The sequence below is a fragment of the Cyphellophora europaea genome (assembly GCF_000365145.1).
Source record: "Cyphellophora europaea CBS 101466 unplaced genomic scaffold supercont1.12, whole genome shotgun sequence".
NCBI lineage: Eukaryota > Fungi > Ascomycota > Eurotiomycetes > Chaetothyriales > Cyphellophoraceae > Cyphellophora > Cyphellophora europaea.
This window is the reverse complement of record NW_008481800.1, coordinates 98,655-112,453: the sequence shown is the minus strand read 5'-3', so window position 1 is coordinate 112,453 and position 13,799 is coordinate 98,655. Positions and strand designations below refer to the sequence as shown.

Sequence of the window (13,799 nt, the reverse complement as noted above, 5' to 3'; positions counted from 1 at the left end):
CTGTCCGAAACTCCCTCACATCACCATATCACGTACAAGAAAGTCACATTTACATGTCAGCACATTGATCCGACTTCAATTTCGCCAAAAGGACCCTGACGCCGTAAGATTGGAGATCCTGCCCCGACCGAGCCGTGACAGCCCCAAATAGGCGGCCTGCGTACCCCCCATGTGGCCTTAGCTTTGTCCGCTGCACGACAGATACCGCAAGAGATCTTCGCACAATCTGTTCAACAAACCAAGAGCCTCATTCTTCCTCCTATGTCGGTTCTCACCGTCTCTGGGACCAGTGCGATCCCCAGTTATACTCGATCAGGCCCTCTCACTTATTCACCTGCGCCCGTCAGAAATCCATCATTAACTCCTCGCCCCGCACCGCCGTCGACCCAGACCCAGGCCTACAATTATACCCGATCCGACCGCAGAACCAATACCATCCGCCCAACGGAAAGTCAACTGCCCGCACACCACCAACACACTCGGACCTCCTCGTCCGCTGCTCTGCCTTCACCCCACCTCCGGAAAATCAGTTCTCAACCGCAAAACCGCACATCATATTCTCCTGTTCCCCACTCGAGACAATCTTCTGTTGCCTCCAGCACAATGAACATGCAGAGGCAACCCACCGGTGCCTCGATCAACTCGAGCGTGCCCCGCCGCTCCACGTCGGGCCGCTCAGTGGCCACCAATAGTCCTACTTCATACGTGGCACTCATGCGCAAGCAAAAGGCTACAGTATGGTGCGACAGGGCCCAATCGACCGATGTCCGTACCGAAGCCGCCCGGCGGGCTGCTAAACACCGCGCTCAACTCGCCGTCCAGAGCTCCGCCACAATAAATTCCGCCCGTACCTCAACACTGTCATCTGGCGGTGTGGTGGGCAAGATAAGGCACGGAGGCGTGCCTAAAGCTCCTGGATATGTCCCAGCCAACATGTCTGGTGCCGGGGTGCCAATGAGATTGTCAGCTAATGAGATGATGGGTGACGAAGAAGATGAGGTGGGCTATATGCGGGGTGACAATGCCATGGCTCAGCCACGCTCCGGTAGCAACAAGAGCAGCACCAACTCTGGCAAGTACAGGTCGGGCTACCCTAGACCAGACCAAGGGCGTTTCAGCTCTACCAGCACGCCGAGTGGTGATGGCTCACCAACGGCCAAGGATCGAATCCCTGAAGAATCGCACCCAGCTCACGGCGAGAGTCAGACCGAGTACTATGCTACGCGGGAGAGGAGAGATTCCACTGACGAAGATTCCTTTGGCGAGTTGAAAGAGCTTGCCGGGCCAAACTCTGCCCTACAAGCAGCTGCAACAGCGAAGAAGGCTGAAGATCTACGACGGAGAGGAAGCGTTGACGAACGGGCTATGAGTATGGGATCCGGAGTCAAATTATTTGTTGCGAACCCAGACGTCGACAGCGATTGAATATGACATTACACAGAGGTTCCAGCATTAACAACCCAGCTAAAAGAAATCTGGCTTCACTCCATGACCACGGCCCTGGCATCTCTGGACTTCGAGCCGGCCACAGACGGCCATGGTTGCATTCTTTGGGAATCTGTTTCGGGCGGTTCAGCGTTAGTACAATACCCAGGCGTTCTGTGATGCATGAAATACGACATGCACTTGTTTTTGGGGACATTTCATGGGTCCGACGAAGCAGAGCAGGTCGGGTAATGAAACGAGATGATGGCATATCTACTACGATGTGCCAACGCAGGAAGTAATATCGAGCTAGATGAGACGCAATTCAAAGACGTTCGCTCGAATCCTCCAGATATCTTTGACATTTCTCTGCTTCGGCTTTTGGTATTTGTGCCACACGTCTCGTCTACCAGTATCACGAAGCGCCTGCTCTTCCGACCATGTCGCTTCATCTGACGCTGCGCATAGGTGCCCTACGACAATACTTGGCCAATCCATCACATACATCGCTGCGCACGTTGTCTCTTCGTCGCAGCGCGCCGGTTGCTCCATCTACGCACACGTTTGGTCTGATTTCTCGGCCGAATAGTACCTACCGGCATAGGGACTTGCAAGAAGTGCTTTTGTGCTTGCCTTGAGAATTGCCAGTTGGCGTCGTCCAATGACCACGATACTGAAGAGCCCCTCGATGTATGTCGTCGCCGAGAATAGCCGAGAATAGGGAAAGGCGTCACCCGCTGGTCACGAGACGTACGATCAGATGTCACGTCAGAAAATTGTTGGCAGAGCGACTGCTTGGTGCTGTACCTCACCACGATCACCCCGAGATGGGAGAGTAACCCAGACAGGCCCACCGATTCAGCATTTCCCAACCATACGGAGACATTAAATATCAGGTTACTGGGAAGTATGCCGTTGCACTCTTTGAGACTGGTCGTCCAGAAAGACATACACCCCGCAAGTCCTCGGACATGTATAATCTTCAGTGATATTACCAGGGTCCATGTTACCTATTGAAAGTCTTCTGAATGTCCTCCGGTTTGCCAGTGTGCTACGGAGGACACTGCGTGAATCAGCACGGCCCCAAGCGCCTGGAAAGCCAAAATGCCGAGCTGGCCTAGACTTCAGCTTCAACCAGGATCGATCATGGTTTTCGTCAATACGGCCAGACGCGCGTACAGCCTCGACGCTTTTGAAGTCTCACCACATACTCGCCTGTGTCCTGCCTCTTTGCCGGATGCAATGAATGTATTTGGTCACAGATATAAGCTTTCATTTCCACTCGGATCACTGAGTTCAATTGGGCTTTGAGGCACTGCTCGCCCGTTGCAACTTGCTACGAGGAGTAGTGGGAGCTGAATCGCTGAAGGATGGGGGTCTGGCCCGGGTATACCTTCCAGTTGAACACGGCTGGGGAAAACCCCCTCAATGCTTGTTCGAATCAAGCCTGGCAAGCTCTACCAAGCTTTGGGCTCAAAGTCGTAGTTGGGTTGACGAAGTGGGACTGTTGCCATGCCCCCATTGGGCACTGTGCAACTGCAAAGTGACTGAGGACGTGCCTACTGGTCGTTCTGGCGACGATGGCGTTACCCCGCGACAGGTTGCCGTGCGCAAGGTCGCCGCAGACTCGACGATAAGCGATCTGCTACCAGGGGACCCCTCGAGTACTCGACACCCATGCCGTCTTCTCACGCTAGAGGCTGGACTTATCCTACGATGGTTCCCTCGTCCCGGAAAACATTTTGTCTTCATTCCTCCTCCTCCAGTCATGCACTCATCGTTGTGCAGACTAGTACTCTTAGTCTGAACCATTGTACGTCCGACTTGGATTGATAGTTCCACCACATCAACGCGGTCGTCCTTTCGATCAGGTCTGCTGACGAAATGTCCTCAAATGAAGAGATCTCGGTCGCGAAATCGTCTCGTCACCCTGCCGAAGATGGTCTGCGTCACCGCAGTATCGTAAGCATTGAAGATGCGTATACCGGCCGTAGAAGGACTATCAACCTCGAAGATCTGAACGATGCCGATCGAGAACTCGCCGAGAAATTCGGTTACAAGCCAGTTTTCAGGCGCGAATTCGGATACCTTTCTACGTTTTCGTTTGCCGTGTCCATCTCTGGCCTCTTTGCTACGGTCACGACAACCTTCTCTGCGCCCCTTTACGGAGGTGGTGCAGCTTCCGCTGTCTGGTGCTGGCTGATCTCGGGAGCCGGCTGCATGTGCATTGCGCTCAGTGTTGCCGAATTGGTCTCTGCTTATCCTACCTGTGGTGGTCTATACTACACGATCTCGCGACTGGCCCCGAAGGCCTGGGTGCCATCCATCAGTTGGATTGATGGCTGGATCAATCTGCTCGGACAAATCGCTGGAGTGGCTTCAAGTGAGTACGGCTCAGCCCAGATCTTGCTCGCTGCTGTTAGCATGGGCTCGAACTTCACATATACGCCTACGACAAACCATACGGTTGGCGTCATGGCCGCCCTCACCGTTTTCTGTGGCGCCGTCAATTCATTATCGACATACTGGATGGAGAAGATGACAAAGTTCTACGTCATCTTCCATGTCTGTGTGCTGGTCAGCTGTTGTATCGCACTTCTCGTCCGCACCAAGGACAAGCATGATGCAAGTTACGTCTTTACCCATGTGGAGGCAAACTCTGGCTGGACGCCAACGGGTTTCTCGTTCTTGCTCGGTTTCCTCTCCGTGTCGTGGACTATGACTGATTACGATGCCACGGCCCACATCACTGAGGAGATCAATGAACCTGAGATCAAAGCACCATGGGCCATTTCAATGGCTATGCTCTTCACCTACCTTGCTGGTTTTCTTTTCAACATTGTCCTCGCGTACTGCATGGGCGATCCTGCGAACATAGAGAGCAGCCCCATCGAGCAGCCGGTCGCGCAAATCTACTACAACTCGCTTGGCAAGTCAGGTGGCATTGCTTTCACAGTATTCGCCTTTATAATTCTGCAGTTTGTGTGCTTTACTGCGACCCAGGCTCTTGCGCGAACGTTCTTCGCCTTCTCACGCGATAGGCTCATCCCAGGAAGCAACATTTGGACCAAGGTCAATCGTGTCTCCGGCACGCCCCTCTACGCCGTCTGGATCTCCGTGTTCTGGTGCATCGCCATCAACCTGATAGCACTGGGCTCCTACACCGCTGCTCTCGGAGTCTTCAACGTATGTGCCATTGCGCTGGACTGGTCTTACTGCATCCCCATCGCCTGCAAGGTTATCTTTGGCAAATTCGAGCCTGGACCATGGCATCTTGGCAAGTTCAGTACGGCGATCAACATCTGGGCTTGCGTCTGGACCGCATTCGTCAGTGTCATTTTTGTCTTCCCCGAAACCGTGCCAGTCACGCCGCAGAACATGAACTGGGCTATCGTCTACTTGGCTGGCATTCTTGCCGCGGCCTACATCTATTGGCTTATCTCAGGAAGGAAGTTCTATACTGGTCCCCTAATCGTAAGTCCATATCCACCGCCTTTTTTATCCAGAGGGTCGTACTCATCATTCATCAGGAAGCGGAAGTTACCGGTCTGGAACCGGCTCAAGAGGACATGGACGAGCGTCATCGAGCCAGAGCATACGACGAGACCCACGAGTTGCCCGATGAGAAGGAGTTCTTCGCTCTTGAGCGTGGGAGAGACCCGAGAGACATGAGGCAATGATTGCACGTCGCAATTTTTGCCATGGTGAATGCGTGGGCGTGAAGCACTCTATATCCAATTTGACATCAATTGGGGCTATGTTGACGGTGGTCTAGTGTTCTTCCATCAATGAGCTGGACCCCCCAAGGCTACTCTTGTAGAGACATGGACAAATACCTCTCTCAAAAACACCATCACTTGGTACAAAACACGTCAGATGTATTTAAGCTAGCTGTTCTATATACCCACAAATGTTCTTTGCTTGAATGAGTTGTTTCGGCCAATAACGACTGCGATGGGTAATTCAGCCTGTGTTGTGATTACTGCGGCCGCTAGCTGGTTTGTTTACCTAATATCGAACTGACTTGAGCCACGTCGTCCATCATTGACCCGTGTCACACAGACTTTGATAAGTTCCAATGCCCCCGAATCAGCGAGACTCGGACAGTCTCTAGAAGCTGATCTATCGCTACATTGCGGCCATGGTAAGAATCACTTGCGGTGACGAGGCTGTATAGAGCTCCAACGTGGCCACATGAGCGACACAGACCAGGAAGATTCGAGAAAGGTGAAAGCTAAGCAGACCTCTTTAGTTGACCAGTCATTAGAGGAAGACAATAACATCTCACGATATATGTCACTCCTGTATCGTCATCGTTAAGTCCCTCTAGCATCAAAAGCCCTTTTCAGCTCATATAAGGCTTTTGCTTTGAGAGAGAGCCGCAAGCTGGAAGTCGTCTTCAAGATGTCACTCATGTGATCTACCTCTTTTGCCGCGGAACTCCAGTCTCTGCTTCTCGCATGCTTAACTCTGCAGCGGAAACATTCGATTATCGCTTCGATTTCGCCAACGGCCATTGTTTCCAGGTGCGCGAAGCATCCCCGATCGTACGTTGCGGCCAGACTCTCCGTCTCGCGGCCAGCCCCGTCGAAATCCCCCCGTGATTCCTGCTCGAGGATCCTTTCGCATAGAGAGTTACACCATTTCAACTCGAGTTCTTCGCGTCTCCTCCAGAACACAGATGTGATGGTGAAGCCTCGCGGTTGCAGAAGCTGTAAGGCCTGCGCAGCGGCCTCGAAGTATCCCGCTCTCTCGAGAGATTCCGCGACGATGATCGGCTGGGACGACTCCTGAATGAGTGACTCTAGGAGATGGTCATACTTGTCTGCGAGCTCATGCTCAGAGTCCGGTATTGATAACGCATCGAAAGGCGCTCCGATCTCGTTCATTGCTTGTTTCCACGCCTTTCGAAGCATTAGTCGACCACGGGGGGTGTTATGCGACCGTGACTGGCCCCCTGAAATATCAGTCGAGGCAAAGTTTTCTAACCAGCACAAACGCTCGTGAGTCAATGCATCCACCAGCCTTAATCCGCTTGTACTTGGCGAGACGCTCGCTTGGTCGTTCTTATAGTCTTTTAGAACCTTTGCCATCATATGAGAACCTGGCTCACGCATTGTGTACTCGTCCACAACTGAATCATAGGCACTGAGAAGTGGAAAACCTTCCGGGCCCTTCTTCTGTTCAAAGTGGGTGTCGAGGTGTTCCTTGAATCGCTCTATGGACAGCGTGGCTCTCGTCACGAAGCGCCAATCTAATCCCATGCTTTGAAATATCTCCAGCGTCTCCAGCATGGCTTTTAGAGCTTCGTTCGCGGTGTGATTTCTCAGGGTGTCGTTTATCTCGTCAAACAAGTAGGGAAGTCGTAGGCGCTTGTTGTGCCAGTCCGCGATTTCAGACAATTCGACAATGTACTGTTGTTGTTCGTCTTCACCTTCGTACAGGCGACACATGTCTGCGATGCAGGCCCAGTAGTTCTGAGAATCTCCCTCCTCCATGACCGCTTGACGAAGAGCAAAGTCGTAGTACAGATTTGCCGCGCGGAGCCAGTCATCTATGTCCATCGCTTCATCCAGAAGTCGAAGCTTTAGTTGCAACTCGAAGTTGTCGAGTTTGACACTGACGTATCTCCTCGGTGTCTCCTCCAATACAAAAGGGTCCATATTGCTTATGGCTGCACCGGCTGTAGAAATCTCCCACTCCCTTGTTGCCACAGCCATGAGAGCGTCCTTGACGCCTTCTGGGGTCATAGGCTCTCGTCCTTCTGATTGATTCATAGCCCAGGCGATCAGAGCCTGCGACGGCTGCCAGTCCCGAAGGCCTGGTGAGTATGCCATTCGGATAGGAATGTTTGGTCCCTGCTCAAGTATTGTTCTTGCCGCCTTCAGGTACCGATAGCGGTCGAGCAGGTCTTCAGTTACGAATCCGCGGACTTCCGCCTCTTCTGCGCTCCAACGCCTTGGTCTCGTATCCAGTCCTAGCTCGTCGGCTTCGGTCCTTTGTGTTTCTATAGCTAGTGACTCTTTCCAAAGCGAGAAAGCTCTTAACTCCGCGCGTTTGGCCTCTTGCTCTTCCCCTTTGGCAATAAGCAGGCGCCCTTCGTTCGCGTATAGGACGGCTTTCATGCGAATAAGTAGCAGTCCCGACATAGGCCCGAAAGCATCTTCCGATGCTTGGAGAGCCATCTTCACCAATCTTCCCACCTTCTCTGCTTTGGCAGTTGGTAAATAGGGACCTGGCTGTAAGAATGAGACAAGAGAGCCGCAGATGAACATTAGCAAAGGTTGATAATGGTGAGGTATTGCATAATCGTCGTTATGATCCAGAAACCTGTACAGGATCTGCTCGTAGAGTCGTAATGACATCGACCGTTCTCCAGAAGAGAGTGCTAGACTGAGGTGCGGAGATGCAACTATGAGTTGGTAAATTGGCCATAGATGTACTGGTACCAGTGGCTTCTGACTTGCACAGATCTGCATAGCTGAGAACATATTGTACAACATTGGCCGTAAGCTAGCATCCGTCGTTTCTGATGAGACGTTGCCTTTCCTGTCCTCGAGAATCGTTTCATAGGATCTGTCATGAATGCTTTCCAAGAACTCCATCACCAATGCTTTGCTAAAGTTGCCGCTCGATGTCGGCGGTGAATATGCGCCTAAAATCCATCGAATGCTATCAAGGTGGTTGAAGTAGCGGTGCGATGGCGACATCAACGCTGTGGAAAACAGCATTGCCCGCATCGTGATAGTAAAAAGCGGGTGAATCCAGGCCACTCGTGCGTCGCCCACAAATGCTAGCACCCCCATGGCTAGAGTCACATCATCCAGCAATAGAAAACCTCGGTCTTGTGCAACAACGAGCGAATCTACGAGATTTCTTGCAATACCAGCATCGTCTCCATCTAGGGTGAGTCTTTGGACACTGGTGGCGAGCTGCGAAAGACGCGGTCCTGTGTGCCAATACAGGCTCAGTAAGGCCCATATGGCCACCATGATCTCCGGCGCACCAGTAATGATTGCTTCCAGTTCGTACAGAAAGCGTGGCCGGATGGAAGCGCCCTGAGCCAGTTTCGGAACAACATGGAAATGTAGGCTGCTGCTGTATTGCTGTAAACTCTTTGACCTCCTGGGGGAGGCACCAAAGTACTTTTCGGGAAAGAACGGCAGCCATGCCCGCTTTGGTGCAGTATCTGCCAGGTAGAGCGTGAAGACATGTTGCAAGAAGAGAGGATTGCCGGTCGAAAGACCTATGATATTCCCCAGAGCTTCTGATTCAGAATGACTTCTGCAGCCACTGACCTGAAGAGGAACAGAGAGTATAGTCGTAACGTACTCCTCAGAGTCCGTGAAGGACAAGCGCGGCAGCTCGAATTTGTCGATATTCAGCAAGGAACTGAAATGCCTCGCCAACCACACAGGATCAGATCTCCTAAGCACGAGGATAATGGTCACTTTGGGTGGCGATCCGGCAGCTTGAGGGTAGGTGTTGAATGCGTTAAGGAGTAGTTCGAATAGCGACCTCTTTCGCTTGGACCACCCTCCCCAGTAAGAAAATTCAGAATACATGAGATCCAATTGATCGAAAACCAGCACCCTCCTCTTCGATGATATATTTCGCATTATATGGTCGTGGACCCAGTTCTCGAACCGGGTTGCCGGGTCCTGGAGAGCCGAGAGAGCCGCGTCAGAGTCCATAGTGTCGGCAGGCAATAAAGCGCCAATAATGTAGCTCAAGAATCTTGAGTCCTCAAAGCCACTCAACATGTCGGTATTCATGAAGTCGTAGCTTCCAATGTAGTTTGTTCGCTCCCAGAAACGGAGAATACTGCGGAGAAATGTTGTCTTTCCTATGCCTGCTGGTCCAGATAATGCAACAATCTTAGATGTCAGAGATACTTGTTCGAATCTGAGACTGTCAAAGGCTCTTCCAGTCAGGCGGGAGAAGATGCTTTCATCCTCTGGTCCGACTATAGCAGAAGAAGAAGAAGTAACTTTCGCAGCCGCGGGGGACATTGGGATCTGAGACCTTGTACCGACGCAAGAGCCAACTTGCCATGGTTGTGACCCCTTGGCCGAACGGTGACAGTAGATGACAGGAACAACCCAATCATAAATGAGAACTTCGTGTCCAAATCTAGCGTTCCGAGCAGTGTGATGCCGCATGCTGGCTCGACAATAGCTTGCGGCTACGTCGAACGGCTCCCCGTGCACCAATAAGTGCTTGTAGAAGGACTGTAGGAGGATCTCGGCACCACTGGCGAGCAATTTGTAAGACATTGCAAGGACATTTTGCACACCTTTGGCAACCAGAATTTTAGCAAGATTTGCATCTTGCCCGGCATTTGCGCGTCCTGATTCACAAGCATTCAGACAAACCGCCTGGATGTTTGCCTCTATCAAGACACGTGCCACGTTCTGGGCCGAAACCGCCGAGAGTTGTCCGGGTCTGTTCGCCGCAGCGAATTCGAGGAAGGCTACTTTTACTCCTTGTCGCATCCCGATCTTTCCATGTAGGTCGAAATGAACAAGATGGAAAAATCCTACCTGTCTGGATTTGACATGTCTCTCAAACGCAGAGAACGTTCCCGGACGAACAATCTCCAAGTTGAGTCGATAAGGAGCTTTTGTTCTCTCGAGAATGTTCTGCACCACTTCCAGATTCCGTGAGGCAATGCTTGGATCGATATCTCTGCGTGAAGTGGAGTCATAATCTGTCCGACGGGCGACCACAAGAAGGACGTTCAAAACAGGAGCTGCTAGGGTGCGGATACGTGTCTGTACCGGAAGACTGGCTTGATCCACCACTCTGCGCACGGCAATAGTCAAACCTGGGACTTTCCAGAGTTCTGAAACCTCCAGAGATTCCCAATGGATGCGGTGGAAAGTTGCGGGCGTTATCGACTGAGCGTCCATCAGCTCGCGTACGTCAATGTTTAACCATGCAGCTGGCGCCCTCGCAATCTTATTAATCCTGCTTGACACACGGAAAAGAAGCAGGGCTTCGAATAGTAGCGCACCGTAGCCCGAGACGATCCTTGAAGCATTGTAAGCTCTGGCTCTTTCCAGAGTCGCAGTTGTCGCATAACGTTCTAGATACCATCTCAACTCGGAAGATTGCGAAGCAGTCAAAGGGTCCCAGAAGATGATGTCCTTCGATATGATGAGTCCGTCAAGGCTGATATCCACTCTCCACGCCGGGCAAGCCGCCTCGTCCACCTCCACTGACTTTGCTTGTACGAGTAAGGTAAGCTGAGGTACGTGAGCCGACATGTCTCAGCACTATAGCCGCACCTGCGTGCGACTTGTCAAACGGTTTCCATATTCTCAGGCTCTAGTACCTGTACATTATACTCCAAGCCGAAGTTACGGTCCAAGTGTGACCTGTGGTGCGAACCTCGTATTCCAGGAAGTGTTTTCCTATCCCGTCAACGGTCCAGATGGCCCCCCTCACTTGGCAAAACTGTCAAGCTGTTCGGACTTACTCAGCCACGCACCGATACGAACAGTTCATCAGCGGAACTCAGACCAAGATTGGCGCCAAGCTGCCTTTGAGACATAACTGGGCGGGCGCCGTACTTTCGAAGCAGTGCCCGCCAGCTTTCGTTCTTGTAAGCTTAATACATTCATACCGTCCCAGGTCCTACTGCTGAGATAACTGATCTCGAAAAATCCTAGGAACCCATGGCTCGTAAACGGTTCTTTCTTTTGGATGAAACATGCCAGAAGGAAGAAGTGGTGAGCATGATGTGTCGCGTTGTCGTTGACTATCGTCTCCCGCTCAAAGAGTACGCACCAGTGGAACCTATAGGTGGGACTGAAAGGCGACACAACCCGCAAGATATCATTCCAGACATCCTCCCAAAGCCCAGTCTATCGAACTCGCGGAGGGACTTCATCAAACAACTGACGGCCGACTCGGCGAAGCTTGTGGTGACAGATTATTTCGGGCTAAACGGCAAGAGATCAAAGGAGGAAACGGTCGAACTGGAAAGCCGTGCCGTGTATCGCTACTCCTTGAAGCAGCCGGGGCAGTACTTCCAGCATCTTCTTAAGGATGAGTTGTACGAAAGAGATGTGCGAAGTCTTCTGAAGAAACATGGGAAGGGATACCTAGTAGTTGGATTCCTGACTACTGAAGGAGCCACTTGGAAACTCACGGCAGGAAAAGGTAAATCGATGGGCGTCAACTTCAAAGTCCCTGTGTCTTCAGCCACGGGTGGGCCGCCACAATTGGATCCCACGATAGAGCTGTCGCACGACCAAGAGAATGCAGGTGAACATTCGTATGCGGCGGAGGAGACGGAAGTCTTTGCAGTTGCGTACGACGTGGTCAGCCTGAAACATCACTTCGACACGATGGCTCAGCACTATGTGAGGAAAGACATCGAGCACGGGCCTCCCAAGCGGATACGCGCAAAGCACAATGCATTTGGTGACGATGATGGCGGCAGCGAGGATGAAGTCGAGGAAGAGGAGGAAATAATGGCTGAAGGAGGAATCGTCTCGGCCGGGCAGGACTTTGCAGTGAATGAACAAGATATCTTCAGCAATACCGCCGGAGACAACATGCTGTTTATGGACATCTAGGAGAACGCGTCTGACCTCGATTCATAGACAGCTCGGTGAATACTAAGCATGACACGACGAGACGTTTATTTCAATCATCAGGGCTTCTCCGCATCTACAGCTGACGTCAGCTCAGCAATAGGGGACTGGGTCGTCAAAGTCTCAGCAGTACGGTGTTGCGTATTTGTCTAAATCTTTATTGTTGTCAAGATGAAGCTCAAGTATTGAAGTTTGGAAACGATGACTTTTTGGTTTCAGACTTAGATAATGGGCATGTGCTGACAACCTTTCCGACGAGAACTTTACCGTACCTCTCATATGTATCATCCATCGAGAATAAGTGTGCATGACCAACCATAATCGCATCAAAGACTTCTCAGGCAATCTTGCTGAAGATGACCAGGAAAGCCTCAATGTTAGCCCCCTTGCGGTAGTCGGAGATCTGGGCACTGATCAACTTGATCTTCCCCTCCTGGACCAGCTTGTCAATGGTAGCCTTGTATCCCTTGGCCTCCCAGACGTTGTCGCGCACGGTCGCGACGACGATGCCTCCAGTCTTGAGGATCCTCACGAACTCCGGCAGGGCCTCGGGGCCCACGTGGCCGAGCAGGAAGGTGCCGATGCAGGTCACGACATCATAGGTTCCGGTGGGCACGGAGAGCGGCTTGGTCAGGTCGACGGTGTTGAGGTGGCGGTACACGCCCGTCTCGCGCGCGACCTTGAGCATGCCGGGGCTGATGTCGTTGCCGTCGATGCGCTTGGCGCCCACCTGGGCCAACTTGGTGCCGACCCAGCCCGTGCCGCAGCCGGCGTCGAGGATCTCCAGGTCGGGGTCGATGTGGTCGGTGCCGAGGGTCTTGAGAACGGCTTGGGCCGTGATGGCGGGAGCTACGTAGTTCTGCGAGTCGCCGGTTAGGTCCTCGTGGTAGGTCGCCGCCCACTGGTCGTACAGGCGGCGCAGCTCCTCTGGGCCGGGGTCGGCGTTGATCTTGCTCACGTAAGACATTGTGTGGTTGCTGTGGGGCTTTTGGCGGCGAAGGGGGTCACTGGGTCAAAGTTTTAGTGTTGCTTTGGGTTGTCCTGGATGTTGGAGGCGATAGTGTTGCTTTGGGAGTCTGGAAGACGGATGGCGAAGAGTGTTGCTTGTGGTTTCCTGGGTCACTTGTCGCTTTGGGGCGTCCTGTGTACTGAGACCGGAAAGCGAACGAGTTGGTTGTCAATGGCGCTTGGGCAATCCGGAACGGGGGGTCGAATCAGGTACGTTGTTGCAGAGTCGTGCCAGAAGATGTTTGGACAGAGCACCAATTGGAGTAAACAAACTTGATTGTATTTTCAACGCAGACGAGCAAGCTATTTTCGCTCTGGAGATCTGGGAAGGGGCAGAGTGATCACCAGTCTTTTATACCTGGAGCTTCTGTAGACATGGGTAAACAGCACATGGCAGTATTTATCAAAGTTCGGCATTGCTACAAGACCAAAATGCCGCATCCCGCGGGCAGTGTGGATTGAGGGTGGTGCATTGTACAGGATCATGACGCAGCCAAGTGTGGTGCTGGGCTAGTCGTTGTCGTGCAGCCACTAACGTGTCTCATGGGTAAATAGGTGAGGAGTACGCATACGAGGCATCCCGCGGTCTCCAAATGGCGTGCTTGCCCCGCAGTCGCCTTGCTGAGTTTGCATACATATATTTGGAAATTGAGGTACGTAAGGAGCGTGATGCAGAATACCCTTGCTGTGGTCCGGGAATGTAACACCGGTATGTCGGTCGGGCGGCACCCCAGTGCAGAATGACCCTCGGCCCAAATATAT

The 13,799-nt window shown here is 52.3% G+C and overlaps 5 protein-coding genes across 5 annotated transcripts; 3 read left to right on the top strand and 2 right to left on the bottom strand.

Annotated features, from left to right (window-relative positions):
- Nucleotides 1-603: 603 nt before the first annotated feature.
- On the top strand, nt 604-1,425 carry HMPREF1541_10177 (uncharacterized protein; the record flags this gene model as incomplete). Its single annotated transcript, XM_008714848.1, has 1 exon — nt 604-1,425. One exon carries the CDS (start codon nt 604-606, stop codon nt 1,423-1,425), a length of 822 nt encoding a protein of 273 aa, XP_008713070.1.
- A 1,884-nt stretch (nt 1,426-3,309) lies between these two features.
- On the top strand, nt 3,310-5,105 carry HMPREF1541_10176 (uncharacterized protein; the record flags this gene model as incomplete). The annotated part of the gene is made up of 2 exons (XM_008714847.1): nt 3,310-4,899; nt 4,956-5,105. 2 exons carry the CDS (start codon nt 3,310-3,312, stop codon nt 5,103-5,105), a joined length of 1,740 nt encoding a protein of 579 aa, XP_008713069.1.
- A 636-nt stretch (nt 5,106-5,741) lies between these two features.
- Nucleotides 5,742-10,694, bottom strand: HMPREF1541_10175 (uncharacterized protein; the record flags this gene model as incomplete). Its single annotated transcript, XM_008714846.1, has 1 exon — nt 5,742-10,694. One exon carries the CDS (start codon nt 10,692-10,694, stop codon nt 5,742-5,744), a length of 4,953 nt encoding a protein of 1,650 aa, XP_008713068.1.
- Nucleotides 10,695-11,105: 411 nt separating this feature from the next.
- On the top strand, nt 11,106-12,011 carry HMPREF1541_10174 (uncharacterized protein; the record flags this gene model as incomplete). The annotated part of the gene is made up of 1 exon (XM_008714845.1): nt 11,106-12,011. The coding sequence occupies one exon, from the start codon at nt 11,106-11,108 to the stop codon at nt 12,009-12,011; it is 906 nt and encodes a 301-aa protein (XP_008713067.1).
- A 355-nt stretch (nt 12,012-12,366) lies between these two features.
- On the bottom strand, nt 12,367-12,996 carry HMPREF1541_10173 (uncharacterized protein; the record flags this gene model as incomplete). Its single annotated transcript, XM_008714844.1, has 1 exon — nt 12,367-12,996. The coding sequence occupies one exon, from the start codon at nt 12,994-12,996 to the stop codon at nt 12,367-12,369; it is 630 nt and encodes a 209-aa protein (XP_008713066.1).
- Nucleotides 12,997-13,799: the final 803 nt, after the last annotated feature.